General features: G+C 42.4%; 4 protein-coding genes across 11 annotated transcripts; 1 reads left to right on the top strand and 3 right to left on the bottom strand.

Moving 5' to 3' along the window:
• The first annotated feature begins 477 nt into the window (after nucleotides 1-477).
• Nucleotides 478-6771, top strand: LOC140789244 (uncharacterized). 8 transcript variants are annotated; one of them, XM_073138866.1, is made up of 9 exons: nucleotides 478-697; nucleotides 1774-1828; nucleotides 2247-2964; nucleotides 4314-4502; nucleotides 4626-4717; nucleotides 5016-5075; nucleotides 5166-5235; nucleotides 5937-6140; nucleotides 6234-6771. In XM_073138866.1, exons 3-9 carry the CDS (start codon nucleotides 2254-2256, stop codon nucleotides 6615-6617), a joined length of 1710 nt encoding a protein of 569 aa, XP_072994967.1. In that variant the 5' UTR covers nucleotides 478-697; nucleotides 1774-1828; nucleotides 2247-2253; the 3' UTR covers nucleotides 6618-6771. The 8 variants fall into 8 exon arrangements, with proteins under 8 accessions (XP_072994967.1, XP_072994966.1, XP_072994959.1 ...); XM_073138865.1 differs by having other exon boundaries at nucleotides 1774-1901; XM_073138858.1 differs by having other exon boundaries at nucleotides 1742-1828.
• Nucleotides 6772-6793: 22 nt separating this feature from the next.
• LOC140789245 (chlorophyll a-b binding protein 40, chloroplastic-like) lies at nucleotides 6794-7840 on the bottom strand. The gene has a single exon (XM_073138867.1). It carries the CDS (start codon nucleotides 7756-7758, stop codon nucleotides 6958-6960), a length of 801 nt encoding a protein of 266 aa, XP_072994968.1. The 5' UTR covers nucleotides 7759-7840; the 3' UTR covers nucleotides 6794-6957.
• Nucleotides 7841-10957: 3117 nt separating this feature from the next.
• LOC140788111 (chlorophyll a-b binding protein 40, chloroplastic-like) lies at nucleotides 10958-11981 on the bottom strand. The gene has a single exon (XM_073137241.1). It carries the CDS (start codon nucleotides 11912-11914, stop codon nucleotides 11114-11116), a length of 801 nt encoding a protein of 266 aa, XP_072993342.1. The 5' UTR covers nucleotides 11915-11981; the 3' UTR covers nucleotides 10958-11113.
• Nucleotides 11982-14175: 2194 nt separating this feature from the next.
• On the bottom strand, nucleotides 14176-15211 carry LOC140788017 (chlorophyll a-b binding protein 40, chloroplastic-like). The gene has a single exon (XM_073137098.1). It carries the CDS (start codon nucleotides 15130-15132, stop codon nucleotides 14332-14334), a length of 801 nt encoding a protein of 266 aa, XP_072993199.1. The 5' UTR covers nucleotides 15133-15211; the 3' UTR covers nucleotides 14176-14331.
• Between the last annotated feature and the right edge of the window lie 71 nt (nucleotides 15212-15282).

Genomic DNA, 15282 nt, shown 5'->3' with positions numbered 1-15282 from the left:
TCCCCTACGTATTTGCGTCAATTCTAGATCTGTCGAGGAACGATGGCCAGACAAAGTCGAGATATTGAACTCGGGATCTCCACTATACGGATTTTTTAAAAAAAAATTATTATTTAAAAATCCAAAGACTTACGGAGATTAAGATACATTTAAGTTTTAGTAAATTTTAATTAATATATTAAACTATTTAATTTTAGTTTTAAATTGGATGTATTGTCGTACTATTGTTTCAAACTAAATGTCAGCAAAATAATATTTTAAGTCGTCGCATTGTTGAACTGCTCTTGCAAATTAACCGCATGATCGGATGATCGAAATTTCATCAAAATTTCAACTAAGTCGAGATATTAAACTAAATCATTAAGCTACTAAACTATTAAATTATTATTTTAATAATAATTATTTATGGTTAAACTCTATCTTATAACCTCTTTAGCAAGGGTATCTAATCTTCTCCCTTCTTTTTTTATCATTAAGGGTATCTAATCCTACTGGTTGGGTTGGTCCCGGCGAACTTTGTCGAACCTCAGCTGCCTTCATTTGATGTACCATTCACGGAACTAGCCACCTCTTCTCTGTCGCCAAGTAATGGTGTGGCCTAACCGACTGTATATATTTGGCTCTACCTCCTAGGCAAAAGAATGACGAAAAGTTCGAAAAGTAAATAGCAGCAGCCACTCCAGATGTTATTCAATCTGTAATACTTCTCTCTGTCTCTTGTTCCGTTTTTTTACCTTTGTTTTTTCGAAAATTTCGAGTAGAATCCTTGTTCTTGTGTTATCGTACTTTTTTCTTTTTAAAGTTTTTCTAAGTGCTTTTATTTGGAGGACAATCTCCTTCTCGGAAATCAGAAATACCGGCCGTTAGCTTCAATTATTATATAATTTCTGCAGTTTCTTCATTAATTCTATGCGATTTTTTACTTTTTGTTCTTTGGTATCCCCATTTGGTTGGTGTTGATTACAATTTGGTTACACGATGACGTCTCGGAGTTGGGAGCTATCGCGCGAGAGATGTTGGTATCCTATACCCTAGCTTTCTACTCGCAAACAATGTACTTTTCGTCTTCTTGCAGAAGTGATTGAAATGTCCTTGCTAGATAAGATCGAATGAGTTTTTTGGGACCTAATCTCCATGAGAATCTAGAGGTCTCAGGCGTGATGTTTAAAGTAAGGGCTCGTCAGTTTCAGTAAATTGAAGGACAGATTTTTTTAACTATCTTCAGTGGTTAGAAGTTCTCTAATTTTTGGGTTGAAATTTTACGTCATGCACAGGAATGTGGAACTACCAATTTGTTTATGTGAAACTTGAAAATATAAATAAGTGATATTGGCGCTTATATTGCATGTTCAATATTGTAGGGGGTGTCCCCAAGTTTGGGGTGAAATCTTGTGACAAATTAGGAAAAAGTAAAATAAAAAAAAAATTCAATGCATATGCAAGTAAAATTGATGACCTGGGTAGATCTTGCAGATTTATAGCTTTTATGTAAATTTATGGTAAAGTTGCGGATATTTTGAATACCACTATTAGTCAGAGTGATGACAGGACGATATATGCATATATGAATTGTGCATATCGTCCTGTCATCACTCTTTATGTCTTGTTCTATGAATTGTGCATATATGAATTGTGCGTATATGAATTGTGCAGCCAGACATGCCAAGTTTTATGTTTTGTTTCATTTTATTTATTGTAAAGGTAGCACCTTTAAATGCTAGATAACATGAGATTTTTGTAGGAACATTTTGTGACATCTACTCCACAACTCAGTACTGAACATCACTGGAGAAACAAGAGGAAAGACGGAAAAGAAGAAACAGAATAGGTTTGTCTAAGCTCTTAATATCAGGTGACTTTCTAGCAGGAAGATTTGACTTGCATACATAATGGACCAACAGGTTAACTGCCTTTGATGTTCAGCTCTATTTTAGTATCTTTTTCACTATCCTAATGAATTTTCCTAATAGGTGAAGATGCTTTCTTGTATGTTAATATGAAGTGATCATTGCACATATTGTTTTCCAGTTCCTTTTCACATATTCTTGAGTTTAGGTACATCATTTGCTGTTGTCCTTATTATTTCTGGATAAGTTCTTGTGTTTCTATTGTCATATAACTATCTAAAAATGGGTACTTATGGCAGATTTCCTATATAATTTTAGGCAACAGAAGGATCTTCATTCTCTGGATTGTCATTATTCATATAGCGACTAATTTATTGCCTTATAAACATTTCATTTCAGATAAAGAATGAGCGAGACAAATGACCTACATTCAGATGATATAAGCAATAGATGTAAGAAGCAAGAAGTCAGCAAATTCAGCTTGAGCAAGGATGCTCCACCAGCCAATGAGCTTTGGACCGATGGGCTCATCTGTGCTTTTGAGTTTATTAGAGGTCAGCAGACACCAAATTCAGATAAAATCTTCCCAAGGATCCATCATATACACCGGAGAGAAGGTCTGAATCCGAAGAAACAAACATTAAGATGTGGACCCAGTAACCTTTCTGTGATTAATTCAAATGAGAACAGCTTATCAGAATCCACATCACTTATACAGCTTAACAACAATTCTTCCAAGTTAAATGCCAATGAAGCTTCTCAACCTGATGACATTAAAGGAAACCCTATATATAACAGGACAACTTCAGACAGCCATTGGGTTCCTATTGGATGGTCTAGGATTTCAGAATTGGTTCAGAGGGTCCAGGTTGATGCTAGCTGGGCCTCCCAGCAAATAGATCTTACTGACGATGAGGATGATTACACCGTAGCTGATGTTGCAGCTCCCTACTGGGAGCGTCCAGCAGGGCCCACTTGGTGGTGTCATGTTACTGCAGGTCATAAATCCATAGATGCATGGTTAAGTAATGCTCACTGGTTGCATCCTGCCATCAGCACTGCTTTGAGAGATGAGAATCGGCTCATCAGTGATCGGATGAAACACCTCCTGTATGAGGTGATCTATTACTTATAATACCATTTTCATGGAGTGGTTATATTTGCAGTTCTAACATGCATACACATTGACTCGCTCTCACATTCTCACACTCTCTTGTGGACACGAGCAACACACATGCTGGACCATCTCATTCTTTTCCCCTGCATCATTTCATTCTTCACAATGCAAATCTTAAAGCGTAATCTATTCTAATCATTCCCAGCACAGCATTGATTATCTTTCTTGAATCAAACCATCTTATGTAGTTGGGCTTTTGATACTCAATGTTTATGTACTATTCGCATATCTTTGCGTTGCTTGTTTTGGGATTTGAGTATTCACAGTGTAGTTGCTTATCCGTCATTAAAAATGAATTTGTTGATAAGGCTATGCATTTTGCATCTATACCACCAATTCTTTGGATCCTGGCATTCTGTTGCTTGCATTAGATCTAGGAGGATGAATATCCTCCACATATTATATTATTCTCTTTCTATGAATGCACAATTTTACATGATTACGTCAATCTACCTGCTTGACTATTCCATTGAATTCTTGTTGAAAGACAAACAAATAAAACAGACATATCAAAACTGTAGAACAAGAAGAATAGCATGCATTTTTTTTATTGATTTCATAATTCTAAGTTGGCACCATTGAGATTGAAATTTGATCTGAAACCATATAGGAAGAAGAAGGATAACTCTGCTAGATTAGAGTCACTAGATCCTCTTAATTTAAAATATTTAAGTTTAAAGTAGCATGATACAGTATCCTTTTCCACTAGAAAGAATCTCCTTTGAGATGCTCAGTAATGCAGGAACTCAGCTGAATAAAATTTTCCTAGAGAATTGTATGCTGTTGAAATAGACCCAGGAATATTTATTTGATTGATTTGTACAAAATATTTGAAGTTTTTTGAAGCATACCTTATATGTCATTACAAACCATTAATTCAAAGTGAGAATTCTTTTCACAAGCCCACCAAAGAATACTCTTTGGCAAGTGGGAGAAGTTGCTTCATGCAGGTGCCTTGTCCTTTTCGCATTGTAGACAGGGAATCTGACTAAGAATGACTTCATGAAGTTTATTTATTAGACAATACTAGTAGGGATTTTGAGGGTGTTTTTTTTTCCCAGAAAAGATCATCTGAAGAATAGGTTTCATTCTTACTAAAATCCTCATATGTAACTAGTAAGCAATTATCTGTGGTTGCATATCATAGAGTGGTACTGCTTGAAAGAATATTTCTTAATTCATCTACAATGTTCTCCAGTTTAGTTGTTTTAATTATGTTCATGTCTTACCACTATTTGATAGGGATATCCCAGTATGATTAATTGGGCATGGCTGCATTAACTGTTCAGGTCCCAGTTAGAGTTGCAGGTGGGCTACTCTTTGAGCTCCTTGGTCAATCTGCTGGTGATCCATTTAAGGAGGAAGATGACATACCGATTGTGCTTCGATCGTGGCAAGCACGGAATTTTTTAATAACTGCATTGCATGTCAAAGGTTCTCCATCCAACATAAATGTGTTGGGGATAACTGAAGTTCAGGTATCTGTAACAAATTTCCATAAGTTGTATAATATTTCTATTCTATGATTCCATCTAAAAGATGATTCCTCAAATCCATGGATTTTAGCTCATTGCTTATTATAGTGGTTTAATTATGTTCAGGAGCTTCTTCTTGCTGGCGGAAGTCAAGCTCCTAAATCAGTTCATGAAGTCATAGCACATTTGGCTTGTCGTCTTTCTCGATGGGATGATAGGTGACCTTAATATAGTCTTTTTTCTCCTCCTTCTAGTTCATAATATAATTAAAAACTATGCTATGTCTTGATCTGAAGGGGTTCTTACTATAAGTTTGTTTCTCTAGTTGAATAAAATTCTGGAATGTTCACATAGTTGATGTTAGTTTTGATGTAGATTATAGATTATATCTTCAGTTTTTTTATCAGGTTAGCAACTTAGCAGCAAATTTGAAGAAAAGACATTTTACTTGACTAGTCTAATTTGTCAGTATTTGATCATATGAATTCTGTTCTGATGCATGATTTTTTTCTCCAGATTGTTTCGCAAATATGTGTTTGGAGAAGCAGATGAAATTGAGTTGAAGTTTGTCAACAGGTACTACTTTATGGTTGATATTGAATACTTTGGCCTTTTATGCCGCTCACAGTTAGCTAAGCTAACTACCTAAATTGCATTCATGACCAGGAGGAATTATGAAGATTTGAATTTACTCAGTTTAATACTGAATCAAGAAATAAGGAGGTTGGCAACACAGGTAATGGTCACACCACTTCTTAATGTTATTGCCTTTGTTCTATTCGTAGGACACTTAATGTAATACTTTAGCTAGATTTCATTAACTTGGGAAGGCACCATTCTCTTCATATCTATGGCATGCATCAAATGTGCTCGGGTAATTGTGACAAATAAATTATGGCTTCATTATATAAATTGTGAAGTGCCACTTTCGCAACCCTTCTGTATGTGTTCTGCTTTTCGCTGCATGTCATTTTGAATGGATTCTGTGGGCAGTTTAAATCTGCAGGAAAAATATTAAACGGTGATTATCTATTATATGCCAACTAGAACATGTCTCAACTTATATATTATGCTTGACAAATGCTATTGATCCTTGTATTCTTGGAGACCTCATGTTTTTTGACATGTATATCATTTAAGGAGTTAGTACACTACATAAGATCAGTTATCAGTTGATAGCATATCTAATGACTGGAATTATTCAGCTTCTATTGGAAAATGAATTCAGGTATTTCTCTTATTGTTCTGATAAATTTGTTGCGTCAATTTCAGATTATTCTATTGTTATTGATCATTATGTTTATAAAGGAGTAATATGTCTACTACTTTTAGTTTGATTAAGTTTATCATCAAATATTCATGTATAGAAGGCAATCTATGCCTGTATGCATATTCCAATTGTTCTGGTGTTGATTATCTGAGCATTCTCCATACCAGGTTATAAGAGTGAAGTGGTCACTGCATGCGAGGGAAGAAATCATATTTGAGCTTCTCCAACATTTGAGGGGAAATGCCACTCGAGATATGTTGAATGGTATTAGAAAAAGTACTAGGGAAATGTTGGAGGAGCAAGAAGCTGTGCGCGGCCGATTGTTCACTGTTCAGGATGTTATGCAGAGCACTGTTCGTGCATGGTTGCAGGTATATAGCTATCAGTTATAGTTCCTTTTTCATCTAAATTTCTTGAGAAACAAAGCTACGAGCTGAGTATACTTTGACCATTTTGCTATTCAGGATAGAAGTCTCCGCGTGACCCACAATTTGACTATTTTTGGAGGTTGTGGGCTGGTTCTTTCCATAATTACAGGTCTCTTTGGGATTAATGTCGACGGCATACCAGGGGCCCAAAATACTCCATATGCCTTCAGCTTGTTTGCAGGAATTCTATTCGCTATAGGAATTATCCTGATTGGAATTGGAATGCTTTATTTTGGATTACAAAATCCGATCACTGAAGCGAAGGTTCAAGTGAGGAAGTTGGAACTCCAACAGCTGGTCACCACATTTCAGCATGATGCAGAAGCTCATGCAAAGGTTAGAGAAGGTCTTTCCACGCATGACTTCCCTTCCTCTGCTTCTGATGTGATCCCTGAGACGGGGTACCTTCTTATTCCCTGAGAGTTATTAGGTGAAGTTCAGAAAGATTTAGGCAATAAAAGCTCCAAATTGTATATAGATAATTTTTATCATTTCCTTTTACCGTATTTTGTATCTTGAAGTTTGAATAAGACATTCTACATTTCACCTAATAGAGAGGGCCCAAGCTTTGTTATGCAGTCCACAACAGCACTATGTAATGGATAAACACACTTTTGAATTCATGCAAAGTGTAGTAGATTTGCAAAGTGATTAAAGAAAGAACTTTATCGGATACAATGCTGATAGACATCCCTGCCGATAGATCTTAAATCGGCAGGGAGGAGGCAAGAACTCAACTGTCAGGGGCCAGAGATCACTCTCACTTGCCAGGGACGAAGTTGGTGGCGTATGCCCACGCGTTGTTGTTGACGGGGTCAGCAAGGTGGTCAGCTAAGTTCTCCAATGGGCCCTTGCCGGTCACAATGGCCTGAACAAAGAATCCAAACATGGAGAACATGGCCAATCTTCCATTCTTGATCTCCTTCACCTTCAGCTCTGAGAAGGCCTCAGGGTCCTCTGCGAGGCCGAGGGGATCGAAGCTACCGCCGGGGTAGAGTGGATCGGTCACCTCCCCGAGTGGCCCACCGGCGACGCGGTACCCCTCGACGGCGCCCATCAGGATAACTTGGCAGGCCCAGATGGCCAAGATGCTCTGAGCGTGCACCAAGCTTGGGTTGCCCAAGTAGTCTAATCCACCCTCGCTAAAGATCTGGGAGCCGGCCTTGAACCAGACGGCCTCGCCGAACTTGACACCGTTGCGTGCCAAGAGCTCGGGGAAGACGCAGCCGAGCGCCCCGAGCATGGCCCAGCGGCAGTGGATGACCTCGAGCTCCCGGTTTTTTGCGAAGGTCTCGGGGTCGGCAGAGAGGCCGGCGGTGTCCCAGCCGTAGTCTCCGGGGAATTCGCCGGTGAGGTAGGATGGCGCCTCGCCGGACAATGGGCCGAGGTACTTGACACGGTCTGGGCCGTACCATTGGCTACCAGAGGAGACAGGCTTGGGCTTGGCGGCGGTCTTGCGCATGGTGACACGGCCCTCTCCGAGGATGTCAGAGGACGAGGGAGCGAGCTTCACCGCCTTGCCAGCGAGGGAAGGGGAGGAGAGGGCCATGGTGGCTGCCATTGAAGAGATTGGAAGTAGTTGTCTCCTAAATTGGTTGAGCTTGATGGTGTTGGAGATGGAGTGGAGGTAGAACGTGCATGGAATTATATAGGATGCGAAGGATGATATGGATATAAGTTCTTATCTTGTTTTATATCTTTATGCATCTTCTCATTGGCAGATGACGAGATAAGTTGGAGTTATCATTCGTCCAGCCGTTGGATTCTTTGTTTGGCAATCGATTTTTGATTTTGGGATATCAGCAATCTGAAGTGGAATATTGCATCTGGGTTCTACCAAACAGCATATGACACATATACACTGCGGATGAATCAGAGATAGGTCGATCGATTCTGGGCCCAAGCTGAGTTTTCTCCACGTCAGACCTTTACCAAGCTTCTCTGAATAATCTGGGAAATTTAATCTTTTCAAATCATTGTATAAAACACTTGTGAATAATTGGGCACAAATTTGCAGTTTAAGCATCTGCCCTCTCATGGTCACCTTATTAACAGTAGTTTATGTGGTTTCTTCTCTCTCTTTCTCTCTTTTTAATGAATCCATAAACAAATGTGATTCACTCAAGTTTAAGGTTATAAAGACCGGGAGGTGGATTTGCCCATTCTTTACGGACACGTTCTTGAATGGGCTAGAGACTCGACAAGTGGGTTTAGGAGCTTAATCTGTTGCCCGGAAACTTTCCTAACTCCTCCAAGGCTTTAGCCCCTCAAGAAGTTGGCGCCTCGTCATAGAGAGCGTTCTCATAGTTCAGACTCCTACTTGGTTCACTTACTAGCTATAACGCAATCTCTTCTTTGACTAATGTGGGAGTGTGTTTTAATTTACTGATCGAAATGCAGCGCAAGATGTTAATTCTATATGGTTTTACACATCTCCCAGTGTGTAGCTTGCAGTTGCAAATCTTTGCAGTCAGTATGCAAGTTCTTTCACTCCATAAACACTACATCAAGCTAAAAGAGTAGGCTAGCTGCGTAGGCTTCATTTTCATAGAATCCAACCGTTTGAGACAAGGAGAATTTGAGTCGAGCCTGATCCCGAAAAATCCGCAGGTGAACAAGGTCGCCTAAAAAAGGACTCCGGCATAGAGCTCCCAGGACAGGATGGACACAACTCTGGAATAGGAAGCTGCTTGTGGAGCTCGACACTGGGAAGGAGGTCATTGACCAAACAACGACAAAGGAATGTTTGCACATACATGAGGAATCGCTTCCTTGCAGTAGCCCCATTTATATCAGCTTATACAAAGGGGGATCTACTAGACTACTAATGTTGGATGGCGCAGAGCTAGCCCAGTCTCCTTTGGTTAAAACCATATTAGGCCAAGCTGTCCAGTGTCGAAGTAGTTGCAGGGTCAATGCACAAGATGCCTCCGCAAAGTCGGAGTAAAGAGGTTACGAACACGGTCACTGTTCCAAGAAGGCTCCTGCATGAGATGTTTTACATAAGACGCCACGAGAGGGAGATGCTACTAAGGTTCGCATCCATGGAACCATGGATCCTTGAGAAATGGAGATTGTTGAACCTTTGCCGACAAGCCAACGTACATTAGCGCTAAAGAGATCTTTCATTCGGGTGAGGAAGGATCAAACCCATGACGCTCTCGGATTCATACTAGTTTCTGATAATGAGGTCCTTGAGAAGTAAGTACTTAGCAAAATGGAAGCCCGGTTGCTAGTTGGTTAATTGAGGAGATGCCACCCTAGCTTGAGAACCAGCGCTTGATTGCCTGAGGAGTGAGGAGGGAGATCTAATGCCGAGACCACGATTAGAAATAAGTTTGCAAATGGGTCACAACTCCGTCAGTAGATGTGGCATTCTTCATCATCAAATCCCCACCAAAAATTACTAAAGAGAGCTTCAGCTTTGCAAGAATGCTACAAAGCAGGATAGTGCTTGGCAAGTAGTAGATAGGCACTGAGCATAGCACTGACTTTATGAGAACAGGGCGGCCGGCATGAGAGAGATTTTGGCCACCCAATTTTGGATAAATTTTGGATTTTTAGAGGTTTGACTCTACGGACAGCAATTACATTATCCCGACAGGAAGTGCCCATGCACTTGCTGAAATGGATAGCGGATTTCGTGAAATTTATGGCTTGATTGAGATCCTGCAGTAAAGGTCAACTACCGCCTTCAACTTTTGAGGCTTTTTTGATTGAGGTCTTGCCAAAGACGAAGAGGTCGTTGGTGAACATTAGATTATTACAGCCGATCCTCTCTTTCTTATTTTCTTTCAATAATGGCGGATTTGTTCATAGACAAGTCTATGTCATCGGAGAAGAAGGCCTGAAGTCCTTAACAACATTATATGTAGTGACTTTGAGGTCGGACCGGAATAGCTGAAAGAATCGGCACTGACGCCATTCGAACGCCATCCGAACGCCATCCGAATCGGGCGCTCTGTCTGGATAAAGACTCGTGAGTATGGATCTAATGTCTTCATCTAAGGGAACATCGCAGAAGCTCGAAGCGAGCACCTCAGGGATAGTAGGCAGAGACACCTTAATCTGGCAGTGATTAAGAATAGAAGATGGATTAGATGAGAGGTAAAATTGTTTTTTACAATAGAAAGCAAAAGCTTAATTCTCTAATTCTGCTGAGCCCACTCACAGGTGGTGGCCTACTGAAAGAACAAGTTGTTACGGAAGCATGGTAAAGGTCCGACGTGGAGAAAATTTGACTGTTTTTTGGTTCTTTCCATAAATATAGATCTTTCTGGGATCAACGTGGACGGCATAACAGGGGCCCAAAATTCTCCATATGACGTTGGCTTGTTGGCAGGAATTCTATTCGCTGTTATAGGAATTATCCTGATTGGAGCTGGAATGCTTTATCTTGGATTACAAAATCTTCTCACTGAATAAAAGGTTCAAGTGAGAAAGTTGGAACTGTCTCCACATTTTAGAATGATGCAGAAACTCATGCAAAGGTTAGAGAAGGTATCGCAATGCATGACTTCTCTTCCTCTGCTTCTGGTGTGATCCCTGAGAAAGGCCTACCTTCTTACTACCTGAGAGTTATTAGGTGAAGTTCAGTCAGATTTAGGCATAAGAGCTCCAAATTGGAAATTGTTCATTTTTATCTTTTCTTTTTACCGTATTTTGTATCTTGAAATAATAGTTTGAATATGACCTTCTACATTTCGCCTAGTAGAGAGGGCCCAAAATTTGTTATGCAGTCCACAACAGCACTCACTATGTAATTCACAGACACACTCTTGAATTCATGCATAGGAAAAGTGATTAAAGAAAGGAAGAACTTTTATCAGATACAATACTGATATACATCCCCTGCCGATAGATCTTAACTTGGCAGGGAGCAGGCAAGAACTCAACTCTCAGGGGCCGGAGATCACTCACTTTCCAGGGACGAAGTTGGTGGCGTATGCCCACGCGTTGTTGTTGACGGGGTCAGCAAGGTGGTCAGCTAAGTTCTCCAATGGGCCCTTGCCTGTCACAATGGCCTGAACAAAGAATCCAAACATGGAGAACATGGCCAATCTTCCATTCTTGATCTCCTTCACCTTCAGCTCTGAGAAGGCCTCAGGGTCCTCTGCGAGGCCGAGGGGATCGAAGCTACCGCCGGGGTAGAGTGGATCGGTCACCTCCCCGAGTGGCCCACCGGCGACGCGGTACCCCTCGACGGCGCCCATCAGGATAACTTGGCAGGCCCAGATGGCCAAGATGCTCTGAGCGTGCACCAAGCTTGGGTTGCCCAAGTAGTCTAATCCACCCTCGCTAAAGATCTGGGAGCCGGCCTTGAACCATACGGCCTCGCCGAACTTGACACCGTTGCGTGCCAAGAGCTCGGGGAAGACGCAGCCGAGCGCCCCGAGCATGGCCCAGCGGCAGTGGATGACCTCGAGCTCCCGGTTTTTCGCGAAGGTCTCGGGGTCGGCAGAGAGGCCGGCGGTGTCCCAGCCGTAGTCCCCGGGGAATTCACCGGTGAGGTAGGATGGCGCCTCGCCGGATAATGGGCCGAGGTACTTGACACGGTCTGGGCCGTACCATTGGCTACCAGAGGAGACAGGCTTGGGCTTGGCGGCGGTCTTGCGCATGGTGACACGGCCCTCTCCGAGGATGTTGGAGGACGAGGGAGCGAGCTTCACCGCCTTGCCAGCGAGGGAAGGAGAGGAGAGGGCCATGGTGGCTGCCATTGAAGAGATTGGAAGTAGTTGTCTCCTAAATGGGTTGAGCTTGATGGTGTTGGAGATGGAGTGGAGGTAGAACGTGCATGGAATTATATAGGATAGGAAGGATGATATGGATATAAGTTCTTATCTTGTTCATATCTTTATGTATCTTCTCATTGGCAGATGACGAGATAAGTTGGAGTTGGCATTCGTCCAGCCGTTAGATTCTTTGTTTGCCAAACGATTTTTGATTTTGGGATATCAGCAGTCTGAAGTGGAATATTGCATCTGAGTTCTACCAAACAGCATGTGACACATATACACTGCGGATGAATCAGAGATAGGTCGATCGATTCTGGGCCCAGGCTGAGTTTTCTCCACGTCGGACCTCTACCAAGCTTCTCTGAATAATTTGGAGAAATTTAATCTTTGCAAATCATTGTATAAAATACTTGTGAATAATTGGGCACAAATTTGCAGTTTAAGCATCTGCCCTCTCATGGTCACCTTATTAACATTAGTTTATGTGTTTTCTTCTCTCTCTCTCTCTCTGTTTGATGAATCCATAAACAAATGTGATTTATTCAAGTTTAAGGTTATAGAGACCCGGAGGTGGATTTGCCCATTCTTTACGGACAAGTTCTTGAATGGGTTAGAGACTCAGACAAGTGGGTCTAGGAGCTTAACCTGTTGCCAGGAAATTCTCCTAACTCCTCTAAGGCTTTAAGGCTTTAACCCCTCAAGAAGTTAGTGATTCGTCATAGAGAGAGAGCGTTCTCATAGTTCAGACGCCTACTTAGTTCACTTACTAGCTATAACGCAATTTCTTCTTTGACTAATGCGGAAGTGTGTTTTAATTTTGTGTTATGACAGAAAATCTGGTGGAGGATCTCTTGGGAGGTTTTGAACATGTAAGTCCATGTCCCATATATACACTTTATCGATCGAAATTCAGCTCAAAATGTTAATTGGATAAGGTTTTACACATCTCCCCAGTGTGTAGCATTCAGTTGCAAATCTTTGCAGTCAGTATGCAAGTTCTTTCACTCCATAAAAACTACATCAAGCTAAAAGAGCAGGCTAGCTGCGTAGGTTTCGAATTGATAGAATCAACCATTTGAGACAAGGAGCATTTGAGTCGAGCCTGAGCTTCCAGGGCAGGTGAACAAGGTAGCCTAAAAGGACTCCGGCATAGAGCTTCCAGGACAGGATGGACACAAGTCGTCTAGACTCTAGAGTAGGAAGCTGCTTGTGGAGCTCGACACTAGGAAGGAGGGCATTGACTAAGCAACGCCAAAGGAATGTTTTTACATCACATGCATGAGGAATTGCTTCCTTGCAACTCGCCCATATATGAGGAATCGCTTCCTTGCAGCCGACCCTCTCTTTCTTATTTTCTTTCAATAATGACGGATTCGTTCATAGACAAGTCTATGTCATCGGAGAAGGACTTAAGTCCTTAACAACATTACATGTAGCGGCTTCGAGGTCGGACCGGAATAGCTGAAAGAATCGGCATGGACGCCATCCGAACGCTATCCGAATCGGTTGCTCTGTCTGGAGAAAGACCCGTGAGAATGGATCTAATGTCTTCATCTAAGGGAACATCGCAGAAGCTCGAAGCGAGCACCTCAGGGATAGTAGGCAGAGACACCTTAATCTGGCAGTGATTAAGAATAGAAGATGGATTAGACGAGGTAAAATTGTTTTTTAAAATAGAAAGCAAAAGCTTAATTCTCTAATGCTGCTGAGCCTACTGAAAGAACCAGTTGTTACGGAAGCACGGTAAAGGTCCGACGTGGAGAAAATTTGACTGTTTTTTGGTTCTTTCCATAAATATAGGTCTTTTTGGGATCAATGTGGACGGCATAACAGGGGCCCAAAATTCTCCATATGACGTTGGCTTGTTGGCAGGAATTTTATTCGCTGTTTTATGAATTATCCTGATTGGAGCTGGAATGCTTTATCCGGGATTACAAAATCTTCTCACTGAATAAAAGGTTCAAATGAGAAAGTTGGAACTGTCTCCACGTTTTAGAATGATGCAGAAACTCATGCAAAGGTTAGAGAAGGTATCGCAATGCATGACTTCTCTTCCTCTGCTTCTGGTGTGATCCCTGAGAAAGGCCTACCTTCTTATTCCCTGAGAGTTATTAGGTGAAGTTCAGTCAGATTTAGGGATAAGAACTCAAAATTGGAAATTGTTCATTTTTATCTTTTCTTTTACCGTATTTTGTATCTTGAAATAATAGTTTGTTATGCAGTCCACAACAGCACTCACTATGTAATTCACAGACACACTCTTGAATTCATGGATAGGAAAAGTGATTAAAGAAAGGAAGAACTTTTATCAGATACAATACTGATACACACCCCCTGCCGATAGATCTTAACTTGGCAGGGAGCAGGCAAGAACTCAACTCTCAGGGGCCGGAGATCACTCACTTTCCAGGGACGAAGTTGGTGGCGTATGCCCACGCGTTGTTGTTGACGGGGTCAGCAAGATGGTCAGCTAAGTTCTCCAATGGGCCCTTGCCGGTCACAATGGCCTGAACAAAGAATCCAAACATGGAGAACATGGCCAATCTTCCATTCTTGATCTCCTTCACCTTCAGCTCTGAGAAGGCCTCGGGGTCCTCTGCGAGGCCGAGGGGATCGAAGCTACCGCCGGGGTAGAGTGGATCGGTCACCTCCCCGAGTGGCCCACCAGCGACGCGGTACCCCTCGACGGCGCCCATCAGGATAACTTGGCAGGCCCAGATGGCCAAGATGCTCTGAGCGTGCACCAAGCTTGGGTTGCCCAAGTAGTCTAATCCACCCTCGCTAAAGATCTGGGAGCCGGCCTTGAACCAGACAGCCTCGCCGAACTTGACACCGTTGCGTGCCAAGAGCTCGGGGAAGACGCAGCCGAGCGCCCCGAGCATGGCCCAGCGGCAGTGGATGACCTCGAGCTCCCGGTTTTTTGCGAAGGTCTCGGGGTCGGCAGAGAGGCCGGCGGTGTCCCAGCCGTAGTCCCCGGGGAATTCACCGGTGAGGTAGGATGGCGCCTCACCGGACAATGGGCCGAGGTACTTTACACGGTCTGGGCCGTACCACTGGCTACCAGAGGAGACAGGCTTGGGCTTGGCGGCGGTCTTGCGCATGGTGACACGGCCCTCTCCGAGGATGTCGGTGGACGAGGGAGCGAGCTTCACCGCCTTGCCAGCGAGGGAAGGGGAGGAGAGGGCCATGGTGGCTGCCATTGAAGAGATTGGAAGTAGTTGTCTCCTAAATTGGTTGAGCTTGATGGTGTTGGAGATGGAGTGGAGGTAGAACGTGCATGGAATTATATAGGATGCGAAGGATGATATGGATATAAGTTCTTATCTTGTTTTATATCTTTATGCATCTTC

This window comes from Typha latifolia, chromosome 5 (genome assembly GCF_019914945.1).
Source record: "Typha latifolia isolate L0001 chromosome 5, TyphaL0001v2, whole genome shotgun sequence".
Classification (NCBI taxonomy): Eukaryota; Viridiplantae; Streptophyta; class Magnoliopsida; order Poales; family Typhaceae; genus Typha; species Typha latifolia.
This window is presented reverse-complemented; position numbering and strand designations above follow the sequence as displayed.